The following is a 17285-nucleotide window of genomic DNA, read 5'->3' as shown; positions in this document are numbered from 1 at the left end:
TAGCCGACTTTCTTCGCTTTGATTTCGCACTGTTGGTGGCTTTCTTATGTTTTGACTATCGGAGAGTCTATTTACCGAATCGGCGCGAACGGGAAAGTCTTGAAGTGTTACTTGTTTGGATGTTCCACTGTTGTACATATATGAATTCTAGGCTGTCGTAGAAAAATATTTCCTCGTCTTTCCGCAAAGTGAACGGCTTCCAGTGGCCATTGTTAGTCTCAGGAAGTCTTTTCCCAGTCATGCTTGGCAGTCTAGTGTGGTACAACTTCAGCGTTTCTTGCCGTTCAACAACACAACTATGTTAATGGAAAATTAGCAGCAGCTGTATGGTTTCTAGGTTCTAAATACATTGGTGTGTTCATTTCCTTACACTCAGAGAAAAAAAAGTCGTAGTCGGAATACTCTTAGTAAACAGTCTCTGACGTATACAGCTTTGCTACTTTGAAAGTCATCAATGAATGTAAAAATGAAAGTGTGGCCTACCTTAAAACTCACTTGAATTTAATTGCTGATTTTTTTTTTAACAAAAATGAATTTATTCTATTTTTTTATAGTTGTGTTTGTATAATTATGTTAATAGTACAAGCCAAGACTACCTAGCCTGCTCCGTCTGTCTGCTCTGATTTTGAAAGTAAAACTGTTCAAGTGGAGTCAAAGTGGGGCGAACACCTGTGGTATGGGAAAGTTTTTTTTTACCAATGTGTAATGTCTCTTTCAGCGACTTCGATGGAGTTGCATAACATCATCTTAGAAATTTTGGCAACCTAATTGGATTGGCAGTCGGAAACCGATATGCTAATAGTGATTGTTGGTGGGAAACGAGGGTATGCTTGAATGGTTCTGTATTATTTGCTAATTTCCTACTTACAGCTCTTTAGGGTATTGGAACCTAATTGGATTAATGCGTGTTATGTGTGATTTAGATTGACATTCATGGTATTGTTTCTGGCTTTTGGCTCTTTTCACTTACTTTTCTACTATAATTTTGTTGTAGAAATTTGTGGGAATATGATGTTGCAAGTTGGATTGTTATTGACTTCTAGGATTTTTACTTAATAAAGAGATTGTATCACCATTTTTCAAGGACGGCTGGTAGTCTAAATTGGAAGAATATGTCTTGCGTAATCACTATGTGCAAATTAATCAGTTATTGTACAGAAAAACCGCCGAGTATAATCAAGTCATCTACTTGAAAAATGTACAACGGAATGTGAAAGAAGATGTTTGGGGTTTGAGCGGTTAGTGGAATGAAACTGAACCGTTTTTGAAACAAATGAAAGTTCCCCTAAATTTCACTATGCAAAATTTTAACTGTTTCGTCATAATACTAACGTAATAGCGACAGACTAAAACCAAAGTACTAGTATTTAAAATGCTATTTGCATTCATCCTCAGTGTAACAGTTTAGAAGTCTGTTTGAATAAAGTTTGCTGTGCTTTTGCTTTTATAAAGACTGTCCCAGAAAGTATGTACGCAACCAAAAACCGCTGCCATTTCGCAATGGTTCAGAATCTGTCAATATTTATGGCTGCGTCCTGTTGTTTAACTCTTTTCAAACCACTGGTGCAGTTGTTTATTCGTTTTCATTAGATTGTTTCGAAATGCGTGGACTTTCAGCAGAACAACGTCGACAAATTGTGTACAAATGGTGCACAGAACGCGGACTGTCACTGAGAAAGATGGCAAAAATGGAAGGAGTAAGTGAAAAAGCCGTGCTAAATGCAATCAGGAAGATCGGTGAGGATAAACCGAAAACGGGTCGAAAAAAAGGTCCTGCTAACTCTCAGTTGGATAAACGTATAGTGAAGGCGTTCGAGCAAAAGGAGGCTTCAGTTCGGGATGTGGCCAAAAAAGTGGGCACTTTGAAGTCAAATGTTCTTCGTGCTAAAGAACGTTTGAATCTTCGAACCTATAAGAAGCAGAAACAACCAAAAATCCTTGCCGCGACCACAATATTATACGGTGCGAGAAGGGCAAGTGTTAAAACAGTCCGAGACATCGATTGAAGTCGAAAAAGTTGGTAAGAAAGCTATGGTCCGGCAAACAATTTGTAACTGCGGTAAGATTTCGAAACCCTTCATCACCACTGCTTCAATGAACAGCGAAATATACATCAAGGAATGTTTACAAAAACGACTTCTACCCATGATTCGAAGCCACATGGATCCAGTTGTCTTCTGGCCAGATCTTGCTTCTTGCCACTACTCGAACGGTAGAAACCATTCAACAGTTCGAAAAAGATTGGAAAAAAGTGTCAAAACTTGTCACCAAGAAGTCTGTACGGAATTTAATGAGGAACGTTCGCAAGAAGGTTCGCCAGCTAGTCTACACTGGCTAAGTAGCAAATGTTGAGAATAATATTCTGTTGTTGTAGTCTAATATTATCAGTATATCGAATAAAATTGGAATATCTAACACTTGTGAATTATGGACGCACTTTGATTTCGCTGTAAATAATTCACAAGTGTTAGATATTCAAATTTTATTCGATATACTGATAATATTAGACTACAATAACAGAATATTATTCTCAACATTTGCTACTTAGCCAGTGTAGACTAGCTGGCGAACCTTCTTGCGAACGTTCCTCATTAAATTCCGTACAGACTTCTTGGTGACAAGTTCTGACACTTTTTTCCAATCTTTTTCGAACTGTTGAATGGTTTCGGCTGCCAAGACATGTTTCCTAAGATGTGCCTTCGGTAATGCCCAAAATTCCTCAATTGGTCGAAGTTGTGGGCAATCTGGTGGATTCATGTCTTTTGGGACGAAAGTGACATTTTTGGCAGTATACCATTCTACTGTGGGACGAAAGTGACATTTTTGGTAGTATACCATTCTACCGTTCGAGTAGTGGCAAGAAGCAAGATCTGGCCAGAAGGCAACAGGATCCTTGTGACTTCGAATCATGGGTAGAAATCGTTTTTGTAAACATTCCTTGATGTATATTTCGCTGTTTATTGAAGCAGTGGTGTTGAAGGGTTTCGAAATTTTACCGCAGCTACAAATTGCTTGCTAGACCATAGCTTTGTTTCGCAGCTACAAATTGCTTGCTAAACCATAGCTTTCGACTTCGATCGATGTCTTGGACTGGTTTAACACTTGCCCTTTTCGCACCGTATAATATTGTGGTCCCGGCAAGGATTTATAATCGAGTTTCACCCTCGGCCTGATCGATGCTTCTTGTTTCGGACTACGTTTTGGTTGTTTCTGCTTCTTATAGGTTCGAAGATTCAAACATTCTTTAGCACGAAGAACATCTGAGTTCGAAGTGCCCACTTTTTTGACCACATCCCGAGCTGAAACTTTCTTCTTTTGCTCGAACGCCTTCAGTATACGTTTATTCAACTGAGGGTTAGCAGGACCTTTTTTTCGACCCGTTTTCGGTTTATCCTCACCGAACTTCCTGATTGATTTTCGCTCGGTTTTTTCACTCACTCCTTCCATTTTTGCTATCTTTCTCAGTGACAGTCCGCGTTCTGTGCACCATTTGTACACAATTTGTCGACGTTGTTCTGCTGAAAGTCCACGCATATCGAAACAAACTAATGAAAACGAATAAACAACTGCACAAGTGATTAGAAGAGAATGTAAACAACAGGACGCAGCCATAAAAAATGACAGATTCTGAACCATTGCGAAATGGCAGCAGTTTTTGGTTGCGGGGGGGCAGTCTTTATACAAAATCAGACTTTCTAATGACTCCAAATGTTATCTAAAGAACTATAAAGATTACTTCTTTGCAAATCGGAGATAAATATCATCAGTTTAGTGCAACTCTAGAGTAATTTGATAAGCTTTATGTACTTTTCGCTGTGTGAAATTTGCACCAAACGAGTGTGAATAAAACCAGCATTTGACTTCTTCGCGTTCAAGAAAAATGCTCAGAACAGTGATTAAGAAATCGTACAGAAAACAGTTCTGCGTCAAACAAGAGCGATTGCGTCACTCTGCTGCTGGCCGGTTGCATATGAAAAAAATACAACGGAAAGTGGACAACGTTGGGGAACATTATTCGAAATCATTCCTTTTAACAGCTCAACTTTTATATAAAGAATTATTAGAATTTTTGTTATTATTATTATCATCTGTTTAAATATGCAAATAGGAAGTAAAAATAATCAGTTTAGTGACGGTTTAAAGTCTGATGATTGTAATTGAAAAATTTCCGGCTTTTTTCCAATTGGTTTGAATGCGCTTTGTTGATTTCAGGGTGCGCAAGTGGTATCAGATAACGATATATTTAATAAGACACACTGCCTTAGCTCTTAGATGATAGTGAATAAAAAAGTTTTTTGACGTGTAAAGACTGTCCCAGAAAGTATGGACGCAACCAAAAACCGCTGTCATTTAGCAATGATTCAGAATCTGTCATTTTTTATGGCTGCGTCTTGTTGTTTACACTCTTCTCTAACCACTTGTGCAGTTGTTTATTCGTTTTCATTAGTTTGTTTCGAAATGTGTGGACTTTCAGCAGAACAATGTCGAAAAATTGTGTACAAATGGTGCACAGAACGCGGACTGTCACTGAGAAAGATAGCAAAAATGGAAGGAGTAAGTGAAAACGCCGTGCGAAATGCAATCAGGAAGTTCAGTGAGGATAACACCTTGAGGATAAACCGCAAAAGGGGCCAAAAAAAGGTCCTGCTAACCCTCAGTTGGATAAACGTATACTGAAGGCGTTCGAGCAAAAGAAGGAGGTTTCAGTTCGGGATGTGGCCAAAAAAGTGTGCACTTCGAAGTTAAATGCTTTTGATGCTAAAGAACGTTTGAATCTTCGAACCTATAAGAAGCAGAAACAACCAAAACGTAGTCCGAAACTAGAAGCATCGATCAGGCCGAGGGTTCGAAAGCTGTACAATACGATTCTTGCTGGAAATTTGAACTGCATAATCATGGAACCTACGTGAAACTCGATTACAAATCCTTGCCGGGACCACAATATTATACGGTGCGAGAAGGGCAAGTGTTAAACCAGTCCGAGACATCCATTGAAGTCGAAAAATTTGGTAAGAAAGCTATGGTCTGGCAAGCAATTTGTAGCTGCGGTAATATTTCAAAACCCTTTATCACCACTGCTTCAATGAACAGCGAAATATACATCAAGGAATGTTTACTAGAACGACTTCTACCCATGATTCGAAGTCACAAGGATCCTGTTGCCTTCTGGCCAGATCTTGCTTCTTGCCACTACTCGAAATCAACGGTAGAATGGTATACTACAAAAATGTCACTTTCGTCCCAAAAGACATGAATCCACCAAATTGCCCACAACTTCGACCAATTGAGGAATTTTGGGCATTACCGAAGGCACATCTTAGGAAACATGTCTTGGCAGCCGAAACCATTCAACAGTTCGAAAAAGATTGGAAAAAAGTGTCAAAACTTGTCGTCAAGAAGTCTGTACGGAATTTAATGAGGAACATTCGCAAGAAGGTGCGCCAGCTAGTCTACAATGGCTAAGTAGCAGATGTTGAGAATAATATTCTGTTATTGTAGTCTAATATTATCAGTATATCGAATAAAATTTGAATATCTAACACTTGTGAATTATTTACAGCGAAATCAAAGTGCGTCCATACTTTCTGGCAAAGTCTTTAGATGATTAAAATCACTCTCCAACACGAACGCCTTCATAAAAGGTTCTGGTTTAGAACTATCATAAATTTATTATAAACAACTACACAAATTATTCCGTAATATTTAGTTGTGTGTTAGAATGTTTGATGTAACTTATCCGTAGGCGTAGGCGCGTCGTTTCAAATTCTAGTAGTAAAGAAGGGGAAAGTTTACACAATTGACACAATCGATCAACTGATTGATATTCGGAAGTGTGTTTCAAATTTTATTCGTATTCATGTCATCCAGTTATGTTTCTGACATTACCCACTCACCTTTCATTGTTCACTTGAACACTTGAACTGATTAGTCTTTTGGAATCCTCACCGCCTAAATAGTGCACATAGAAATGTATCAACACAACGTAGATTCATTTGCTTTGCTCTTCGACGTTTTTTTGGAACAATCTTCACCAATTATCAAGCTATGAAAGGCGCGGGTTATAAATCGGTCTCGATAAGCTACAAGCTACAATGACGGGAAGATGTATATGTTTTTCGCTACAGCGCTTTTCTAGAATCACTTTTATCAGGTGTGTCAGTTAATAATGCGGGATAGTAGGTAATAATATACTTACTTCAAAGTTGTTGCCCTCGAGGCCGATGTATGTTTACCATCTTTTCACCAACTTACGAATACCACGTCGAAAGAACTGTTCATCTTTTGAAGTGATCCAGTCATGAAGTCATTTTCCCACATCTTCATAACTAGTGAAGTGCTGATCTACAAACGCGTGAAACATTGATTGAAACGGAAGGGGCCAAGTCTGGAGAGTATGGCGGGTGGTGCATAACTTCCCATCTGAGTTCAGAGATGACGTTTTTAACCACTTTTGTGGTGTTTCCGGGCGTGTTATCGTGCTGCAAAATAGGTTTCGGCATCTTCAATTTGTTGAGCTTTACTTTTAAATCGTTTAAACCAATGTTCACAAGTCCAATTCCATAACGACGCATCTGGTGATTTCAGCATTGACAAAAGATTTGACAATGATGCGATCTATGAACCAAATGTTCTTCAACAATATGTGAATAGTGACGATAACGAAAAAGTGTAACCATAATTTCTATTATATTCAATGAAATTACGTTGTTCAGTTTTTGTTGTCATAACGTTTCGAAAAATAAAACAAGTTGATAAGTATATTCTAACGATGAACAAAGTTAATTGTCATCAACTGTTTTTATTATATATTTTTTGTTGACTTAACCATGAAAACAACTCTCTCTATTCTATGACTTGAATTTTCTTATGAATGTAAGTTGCAGCTTCTGCTATTATCGGTAGCACACTGCAAATTATTAACTAGAACATGTAACGGATTCCGCCGGTGTTTCCCAGTAGATATCATCCTTGTGAAGTTCTTCAGTTTCCAGTTGACGTACTGTCGGTGATTTTAGCACTAAGCCTACGGTTACGAGAAAAAAATTCGTTTATCAGTATAACATCCGTTGGATTGTTTTGTAGGACAACATATAACTGAGAGGTGAAGTGTTTTGCAAATGTGGTAAAAATTAGAAGACTATTGATTTTTTGAGTCATTGTTAAATACTTTTCCTTTATACAATACATGTAGTTTAAAAAGCAGAACATAAATAAAAACAATGTGAACGACAAAAACTGTTTTCTTTTTTTTTATCCAAAACTACTTCCAATTGCGTATTACTTCCGATATTTTTGCTTTGCCCTTTTGAAAATTATATCCGCCTTCAGAATGATAAAAGGAACCTGTGAGTTGGACATGGGTAAAGATGTTGTCAGGCGAGGTGAGGGAGTAACAACTTCGACGGTGGTTTCCAGTGATTCCACTGTCCACCAGGCATCATCCAGGAAATGTTCTTTCGGTGGCATGATACCTCCGAAAAAGCGATGTCGTATAGTAAAGCCTTTTGAGTTGTAGTTGTTAGTAGCATGAATAGTGATATTAGTTCAATAAGATTGTTACTTTGAAGAAGTATTTACCAGTGAATAATCCACCAACTATGGCGATCAGTAGGGTCAGCAAAATCCCCAACAGTTGGTAAGCACCTTGTTTGGGTGCAGTTCGACCAAAGCCCTGCAAAAAAACATTCTAGCATATAGTTTTGAAACAAGTTATTCTGCTCATACCCCAATAATGTATTCGTGAGTTTCGATCACAGTTTCATTTGCGACGGTTGAATTCGTTATCGGAGTGAGTGGTTCCATAGCAGGAAAGATGGTGGTTAGAGAGCTTCCGTATGTTTCGAACGTTGCCAGAGATGCATAGATAGCGGAGAATACAGCGGAGAGAAGTGCCGGCATTCCGTGCAAGTTGTTTACTCCGCAGGTATCCGCTATTCGAAGATTTGACAGCATTGCTGGCTGCGGGGATAATGTTATTATTATTTCAGGTAACAAGACGGCCATAAAACTTACGGTCACAAATCGGTACCCTAAAACAGAAATGGCTCCTGCAATAACACCCACTAGTAGTGCTCCGAATGGATGTATTACCAGATTACAGATCGATCCCACCGCGACTCCACCAGCCAACGTGGAATTCTGGACATGGACCATGTCGAACTTCTTCTCGTGGGACACCAAAGCCGATACCACAAAGGCAGTCACTGTGCATCCAGCTAGCGAGAGATAAGTGTTGATGATTGCTCGTTCCTGATCGGCTCCATCGACTAGGGCCGAATTGAAGCTAGGCCAGAAGATCCAAAGAAAGATCGTTCCAATCATGGCAGTAATATCCGAACTGTACGAAGAACCCTCCATCGGACCGGGCTTGGCATCTTCCTTCTGGGGTCTCATGATGAAACTAACCGCCAACCCGAAGTACGCTCCGAAAGCATGCACCGTAATCGAACCACCAACGTCACTGATTTTCATCAGCTCCAACTGGAGGAACTCGTTGGCTGCAAAGATGGCAATCTCGATGATGCCCATTATCATCAGTTGCATCGGTGTGGTACGACCCAACAGTGCTCCCATACTGATCAGTACTGCTGCTGCGGCAATATCCGCTCCGATCAAGTTATCCAATGATAGAGGAATTTTGCCGTGTTCCATTTCGTAGCATCCGCGCATGATGATGGCCCACTGGATCACGAGTGCTCCCACCAGCAGGTTCAATCCGGAAGCACTGAAACCGTACCGCTTGAGGAACGTCATCAGGAATGCAAAACCGATGAAGATCATCACGTGGATGTCTTGGAAATCTAGGGTGAAAGTAGAAACGAAAATCAATATTTAATTTTAACAACATTCCTCGATGAATTGAGGAATCGATACAATCATTACAATAAGAGTTGAATGTAGCAGAAGCATGAAACTGAATTCTCTAATGGGGAAGTTTATGGCGATCGTGCTCTAACACTTCGAACATGAGGAACGCGGTTTTAAAACTTAAAAAAAGAAGATTTCAACTTAAACAACGTCGCACGGAAAGTGAAAGTTGTTCTATGATGCCAAATTGCAAGCTTTATTGAATGTAGACAACACGCAAACACAACGACAGCTTGCAGAGACACCTGGAGTTCAACAGGAAGATTCAGAAGTGTGGAAATTGGGAGCCGCATAAACTGACCGAGTTCAATGCATAGGGCGCTGGTCTTACAAGGCAGTTGTAGTGTGCTCGGGCCCCGACTAGATAGGATTTTTAGTGTCAGTAGGATCATAGTACTAGCAATGCAATGATTCTGTACGCTATGAATCGGCTGCGAAGTATATTGAAACAAGAGATCAAATTCCACTAAAGGATTGTAATACCAAGGCTATTTCTTTTATGAATCGAACGAGAGATAATTAGAGAACCAAAAAGTGACGTGTGAAATGGTAAAAGCCTTGGTATTACATTCCTGTAGTGGAATTTGACCTTCTGTTTCAACAGACTTCGCAGCCGATTCAGAGTGTACAGAACCATTGCATGGGTGGTGCTACGATTCTATTGAACCTCCAACCCGGGACCATGTGAAATGGTGTTTCTCCGAAATAAAAGAAAGTAAACTGGTGATGAAAAGTTAATTTCTTCTGAAAGAGCTCCAAACACAAGAAATCAAGGGTTAATCCAGGTAAAGCATGGACATTAGAGATGATTGGGTCTTGGCTATTTGTATCCGAAACCCGACCCGAATCTGAACCCGAACCCGACGAGCGGCGGGTTCGGGTTCAGAAAAAAAAGTCGGGTACAGATGACAATTTATTTCTTTTAAAATGGATACGGGTCGGGTTAGGATTAAAAACGGGTTTCGAGTATTTTTCCGAGTTCGGGTAAAGATATTTATTTATTATCGGGTACGGATCGGATTCGGGTTTGGAAGAAAAATTATTCTCGGTTTCGGGTCGAGTACAAAAAAAAGTTGTTTTCTTTAGATCGGGTACGGGCCGGGTTCGGGTTCAATAAATCATTACACCTGGTAATGATAGAAACACGCATTGAAACACGTCACGTTTTGCTCCAAATGGAAGACAAGAATCTGCAAGCAAGATCAATTTGCACAATAAAAGTGAAAATTTTCACACGGTTTTATTGAAATGTATCACTGTTGAAAACATTAAAAAAAAAAAAATTAGAATCATTTTGTATTGTAGAGAAAGGTCAGTTCTGGAAAACTGGTGGACGACGATTTCGAACTCAAATTTAACAAGTGGTCCATGGATGTTGTTGTTAATCTATGATTTCTCGATTTAAAACAACTATTATTCTGATTTGATAGACAACTGATTGTTTTGTTGTTTCAATTAATCATGATTATTCGTCGTACACATATGCTGCAACAAAGTATGTGAAGTATTGTCATCATGTCAATAATTTTGGTTTACAACAAAGAATGAAAGAATTTCGCTGTTCGTGAGAAAATCAATTATAAGATCATTTTGGTTATAAATCGAATGACTAAATTGTTCGTCTAAAACAATATGCACAAATGTGTCTCCCTCATATAAGCCAATAAAAAATACTCATGGTTTAGAACCATACACAGTTAGTGCCTGTTTTACTAGCGAACAAAACGTACCGTAAGGCCGCAGCATTCAATCACTTAACATATTCCCATATTTCTATGAGTCGGTTTTGCACGATACGCTTGTGCGATGATTCGTTCAATTCAGGCGGTTGAAATTTTGCGCTCCTCACTTTGGCACAGAATTTCACCTAAATGCTCGTTCATACAAAACACGTTAACATAACTTCAATTTTGAGCTATTTGTTATTTGTTTTTGATGAACATATTTTCAATGGTATGAAGAAAAAATTATATTGTTTCAATAAATACAGCAAAAGATATTCACGATTGAATTCTGAATTCATTGTGAAGAGTGAATTTTGAAAAGGTGTAGTAAAGTAAGACGTATTCACGTCAAAAAATACACTCGAAAAAAATTAGTGTTCCAAATATGAAAAAATAAACGAAAAATATCCTTTTCATTATTTTTCATTAATTTTATTTAAGATTATTTCATTGACGTAAATAGTGATTATAATGATAAAGAAAAAACTTGTTGATTTTTTCTAACCATGAAGAAAAACCACTTCCAAAAGCTTCCATCATTTTTATCCAATTGATACAAAAATGTGTTCATCACTGTGTGACTATTAATAAAATATTGAAATACTTGGTTATACATAGAAATTTACAATGATGAAAATAGAAAAAAATGCAAAAAAAGCTCTTTATGAGTTGAAGTTAAACACATTTTAATAGTTCAAACCAGTGCGGTAAAATTTCATTTTCAATCGAATAATATAAGATGAAAATGAAATTTATGGCCACTGACCGTCAGCGTATCCCTACTAATTCATTTGACTTATGCTGCCAATTCCAAGTGAAGCTCCCAGCATTCATCGTCAGTTGAATAATCGTACCTAGTCATTCGAAGTTTTGCTTGCTCAGTTTCAAGTGCCAAGTAGTCTAGCTGCTTCATAGTCTTCGCTCTTGGTAGTAAGCAAATTCGATCGAATAGAATTATAAATGGAGTAAAGTGTTAAAAATGAAAACTTAAGGAGGAAACAATTAATTAATGTGTATTCTGGGATTGATATTTCAGCTGTCTGATTAGTCTTTCATCTATTATCTTGAACCAATTCGAATGTTTACATAAACCTCATTTGAAGGCCGCTCTCACACTATTGAAAGAGATATTTTGTTAATTCAAGAGATCAACTGACGGTGGTTAAACTAAGCCTCGATTGAAGAGAAACGAGTGATGACTGAATGCTGCCCGTTCGGCCCGTCAGCAAACATTGTGTGTGTCAGAGAGTGAAGTTTACTGCATTAGAGAGATCGTCAATGTGTTCCACATTCAGTTTCAATTGAATTGAATGAAGTTTTACAGCACTGGTTCAAACAATGGATTTAAATTGATCATTTTGAGGGTCGGAAAATAACCTTTCCAAAAATGCGTTAGGTATTGAAAAATGTTCAAAAATTCACTGGGACATGAACACAGCACGAAAAAGTCATTTAGCTTTACGTCTTGATAGATGGACATGAAAGGAGTGTCGCAATTGATAAAAATTTACATCCCAAAAAGTAAAACTATATCATGTCAGTAATGCCATAGTTGATTTAACTGAATCTGACATCAAAACAGATAGAAAGCATACATTCAAATGCTAATCGATGTGATATCAAGTCTTCACTCCCTAAAATACAGTATGAAAAACAATGAAATGCATTATTGAAGGTGAAAGCCAGACATGTTTATGTAAGACAACTTGGGAACGTTATTCCTCTACTGGATGAATTTTTATTTTAAATCTGAATATCGCATTCCATTCCATTAGACAAAATCGATTTCTTTAAATTTCTTGAATTTCTAGTTATTTAGTCGTGGTCGTCCACAATTTTCTATTTTGCACGTACTGTGCAATGAGTAATATTAATCATGAGCTACAAAACTACCATTGTAAGGGTTTTCAAGGAATATCAAGAAACCGGATGTCGTCATCTTGAATTTCAGAACCACATCAAACATCGTTTTCCGGAATCTACTCATCAATTACTTTCCGAAGATATCCACATTGTAAGGGTTTTAAAGAAATATCAAGAAACCGGAAGTCGTCATCTTGAAATTACTCACATTGTAAGGATTTTCAAGGAATATCAAGAAACCGGAAGTCGCCATCTTGAACATCAGAACCACCACAAACATCGTTTTCCGACATCTACTTATCAATCCTGTTCTGAAAATACACACATTGTAAGGGTTTTCAAGGAATATTAAGAAACCGGGAGTCGCCATCTTGGATTTCAGAACCACCTCAAACATCATTTTCCGGAATCTACTCTTTAAACCCGTTCCGAAAATATCCATATTGTAGTAGTTTCCATGGAATATAAATGATTAGGAAATCGCTTTCGATGTATGCCAAAACCTCTTTTTGCGAAGTAGGTTCGTAAAAAAAGTTTACATTATTTGGGATTTGGTTCGTAAAAAAAGATAACGTTATTTGGGAATTGGTTCGTAAAAAGAGGTAACGTCTAAAAAGTGTTCGTAAACCGAGGTTTGGGTGTAGACGACTAGACGTATTTAACCACGCTTTAAGTGACCAACTGAGTTCTGCTAGAGGCTCACACTTCGAAGGCATTTTATTTATAATTTCTTCTCGTTTCACCTTCGGCACATCAGTGCACAGAACTGTTCAAATTGAACTGCCATGTGCACCTAGCAGTTCCATTTAAAGTTCAGTTTGAACTGCTTTAGGCACTGATGAGCCGAAGGCGTAACGTGAAAAATCATCATGTCAGACAAGGCAAATTTTACGTTAAATGGATGCGTTAATAAGCAAAACTCTGTATAAAATGTTCAAAACGACGTATGTAACAATGAGAGATTCTCTTTGTTTACTTTCTCTTTTGATTATTACGGCACTCTTAGCAATCATTCTCTCCAATTATTTACCGATAATAATAACTAAAGCTATCATCTTTTCATCTACTCTGGAGAAATTACCGAAAAAAGCAGGAGTATTTCGCAATAATCGAAAGAGAAAGTAAACAAAGAGAATCTCTTAATGTTACATACGCGTTTTGAACATTTTATGCAGAACTGTCGGTTCTATGCCACTAAAAACCCTCAATTATTCAAGGAACAGCCTCTATACGACCAAAATGTCACAGTTTGGTGTGGTATTTGTGCGGATATGGTGATTGGTTTCTATTTTCTCTAAAGATGATGATGGAGCAACGAAAACTGTTAATGGCAACCGTTATCGAGCCATGATAAATGATTTTGTGATGCCTATTGTTCGTGAAAAAGGCTTGAATGACTACTGGTGTCAACAGGACGGTGCAACATGCCATACAGCACGACTAACAATCAATTTGTTACGACCATTGTTCCCCGGACGAGTCACATCGAAAAATGGTGATTTTTACAGGCCCCCGAGATCACCAGATTTAACGCCAACAGATTTTTTTGTGAGGCTATTCAAGGTAATCCAAGGTATCCATAGCTCAACTCAAAGACATACGAGGTGAAATCGCCACCGATCGACCGAAACATTGGCAAAACCGATGAAAATCGCCGAAAAAAGCACATTCTGTATCCAAGGCCATAGGTGGTCATTTACGCGATTTCTTTTTCCAAAAAAAGCTGTGAGGATATGCTCCTTGAACTAAAATAAATTATAATCGAAATGAAAATAAATATAGTTTTTTTTTCATATATTTTGTTCAACAACGAATGCCTCCACTTTAACTGACCCACCCTGTAGATATGAATTATGTGCATTAGGTGAAAACCAAAAAACCCCTAAATGTTCATTTTATGTACAACAGTCAGGGTATTTTTCGCACGAAGAAAGATTCAAATTAATGTTAGCAATTGGAGCTAAATACATTGGTCTAAGCCGTTCGTAAGCAAGTCTGTGAGTGTCGATTATGCCGAGATAAATTTCCTTATCTTAAAAGATTCTTGCAGTGTTTTCAAAGGATTCACCTTTAGCTCTACGTGAAGGTGCAGTAAAATTGAATCAAAAAGATTTCAGGCAGAACTGTACTTGGTTGGCAAATAAAATACTTTGAAAATACCAATGGTTTGGATTAACGTGAGCTATTCTGATGAGTCTTTGTTTTGAGTATATTGTATTATCGAATACACCAGAACAACTTCTACAAGTAGACAGAAAGAGTAACAGACAGGTTCAGGTTAAATGAGGGTTCTTGTTTGAAGCTGCTCGTAAACAAAAAAAAAATCGGAATTTTATTCCTATTAGCGGACAATTGGATTATCAAGAAAATCTTTGTAACCATCTACCAAGTGATGCTTCGTTAGCAAAAATGAGTTTGGTTCTTCAAAAGGATACATGTTCGAAAACAAAACGGAATCGAGCATGTAGCAAGTGGAAAAAGCACAATCGAATTGTCGGCTTAGATTCGAAGGGTTTTTAAAAAATAATATGAAAAAATCTCACGGAAAGCTTATCTCGAAGGTGTGTGAATTGAGATAAAAATGAGATAGCCATAAATGTAGTTATTTAACAGTAACCACGCCCTTATGTAACAGACTGCAGTCATTCATAACGACAAAAAAACAATGTATGACCTTCGAGCATCCAGAAAGATCGGGTGTCCATTTTCAAATTTCGCCCTCTTTTTATAGTTGTTTGCACTAATCAACCCGTTACGTTGTAATCGAAACTTGGAGAGAATTAAATCGCAGCCGATGGGGATGATCTGCCTCTCTCTCTCTTTCGCATCCAATCAGTTGAGCCAGCGATGAGAAAAATGATAAAATGAATCCGCGAACTTTTATTGCAACAATACGTATCCATGTTTGTAAAAGCTAAGATCACTTCACTTACGTGGATATTTCGGTAAGATTTTTTCGACGATCGGTCCATCCTCTGCGGGTTTTGTTTCGTTCTTCGGTAGAACACTTTCCGAATAGTCGGTGAAAAATCCGAACACGATTATAAACACCAGCTGCACCAACAGTAATAGCATATAACCGGACACCGAGGATCCTGGGGTGTGCATTTCTAGTCAAATGTTTAGGATTCCGCACTTCACCTAACTGAATGTAGTGATCAATACACCACGAATTGACACACCCTAAATTACGTACGGGTTGAGGCTCCCAAATCAAATTCACGTGATAATCCGTTGACCGTTCGAAACGAACTGATCCTATTATGGATCAGAACGAAGGTAAGTTCTCCCCACCCGCAGATCTATACCGGTGCTGGTTGATTCGTGGTCGCATTACGATTATTTTGATGGACAGCAAACAAACTTCTGAAGTGTATTATCTGTTTCCAGGCCCCTCTGTAGTATGAATTAAGTCTAAATTGTTCCGCAAATACGTTTACCCTGGGAGCAGAGAACTGTGCGACGCTCTGATGTGAACAGTCAGGGTATTTTGTTGATCATCGCTTCTGCCGAACTGGAAAAGTGAAAATGTACGTAGATGAATGGATTATGTTAATATTTGCGAAGCTCGCATTTTATCACACCCATGCGATCTAGCATCCGCACCATTTCGCGCTGATATCATTGTCCAGCGCAGTTGCTGTTGACCTTCGGTGGGCGATGTGTCGCCTGTTGGCTCGTGTACCCTGATAAGTGAAAACCACTTTTCTTCGACCACCGTTTCTCACATTTACCATACAATGAAAGCAACGGAAAACATTGAAAATTCGAAAGCACTGGTACGCTCTCGACCGAGCAGTAATGAAAAATTCAAGATCAACTCGTTTCGGTGGCTCATCATATCAAACACACCCCATATCACGATGGGCGATGGACTCGAGCCGGACTTTTGAATCGCGTTCGTGTAATTGATTTGAATATTTAATTTATGGGAAAGCCAGCTTCGGGTTTTGACAGGGGCCCTTGAAGTAAAATGGGACACTTGAGACGAACCAACCGGGCGAATTGAAAATTAGCCCAGACAGTAAATGATCCGTTCCGGCGCGATCGACGCTTGAGCATGAAGGGTATAAATTATGTACGTGTGATTAGCATAATGAACGCCTAACATAAAGGAAAATGAAAGAAATGAAAACAACTTGAATACGTTTTGAACAGTTGTACCTGTATTTTTATGTGACCTTGAAATTGATGTAAAAATCTTTTCTAACTCCTTAGGAATCAATATCCTAGGAAAAATTGTATGTGTTTTATGTGGAATGCTTATGGAAAGCATCAATTTGTGGCGAGTGAATACGTTTTCATCCTACATTTTGCGGTAATGCATTGAACGGATTAATATGAATGCGTTTACCGCAAGAGTGAAAATATTCAGCGAAAGCTAGAAACAACACACATAAAACGTGTGTGTAGATAAACATTTAAAGCGTGAAATTTAATATAAATATTTTGATTGTTCTTATAATTATTGTTTGCAATTCATAATGTTACAGCAACGCTAAAGTTTTACTAAACGAAAAACAGGTTGTTTTCACATCAATACACGGAAAGACCGAAATCACCATTTTGGCGAAAAATTCGTTAATTTTCTGATTTTAGCTAGTTATTTTTTGAGACAACTAAAATAATCTTACTTTCGCTAATTTAGATTTTTTAAATATCATTCCCTTAATAATAATAAAATATTTGTTGAAATGGCTATTTTGTAGTTGATTTCACCAATTAAACGTGCTGTCATTTCTTAGCTAAGGCACACTTTATTTCCATTCAACTAATTTTTTAGTTGATTTTGAGAAATAGAACGTTGTTTTCAACCAACATAAATGGTTG

General features: G+C 38.0%; 1 protein-coding gene across 2 annotated transcripts; it reads right to left on the bottom strand.

Annotated features, from left to right (window-relative positions):
- Positions 1-6753: 6753 nt before the first annotated feature.
- LOC131431635 (ammonium transporter Rh type A) lies at positions 6754-15776 on the bottom strand. 2 transcript variants are annotated; one of them, XM_058597466.1, is made up of 5 exons: positions 15389-15767; positions 8014-8801; positions 7726-7959; positions 7579-7672; positions 6754-7024 (listed from the first exon to the last, which is right to left on the bottom strand). In XM_058597466.1, exons 1-5 carry the CDS (start codon positions 15561-15563, stop codon positions 6918-6920), a joined length of 1398 nt encoding a protein of 465 aa, XP_058453449.1. In that variant the 5' UTR covers positions 15564-15767; the 3' UTR covers positions 6754-6917. The 2 variants fall into 2 exon arrangements, with proteins under 2 accessions (XP_058453449.1, XP_058453450.1); XM_058597467.1 differs by lacking the exon at positions 6754-7024 and adding an exon at positions 7264-7502 and having other exon boundaries at positions 15389-15776.
- Between the last annotated feature and the right edge of the window lie 1509 nt (positions 15777-17285).

This window comes from Malaya genurostris, chromosome 2 (assembly GCF_030247185.1).
Source record: "Malaya genurostris strain Urasoe2022 chromosome 2, Malgen_1.1, whole genome shotgun sequence".
NCBI classification, from domain to species: domain Eukaryota; kingdom Metazoa; phylum Arthropoda; class Insecta; order Diptera; family Culicidae; genus Malaya; species Malaya genurostris.
Note: the sequence above shows the minus strand (reverse complement) of the source record. Positions and strands in the feature narration are given on the sequence as shown.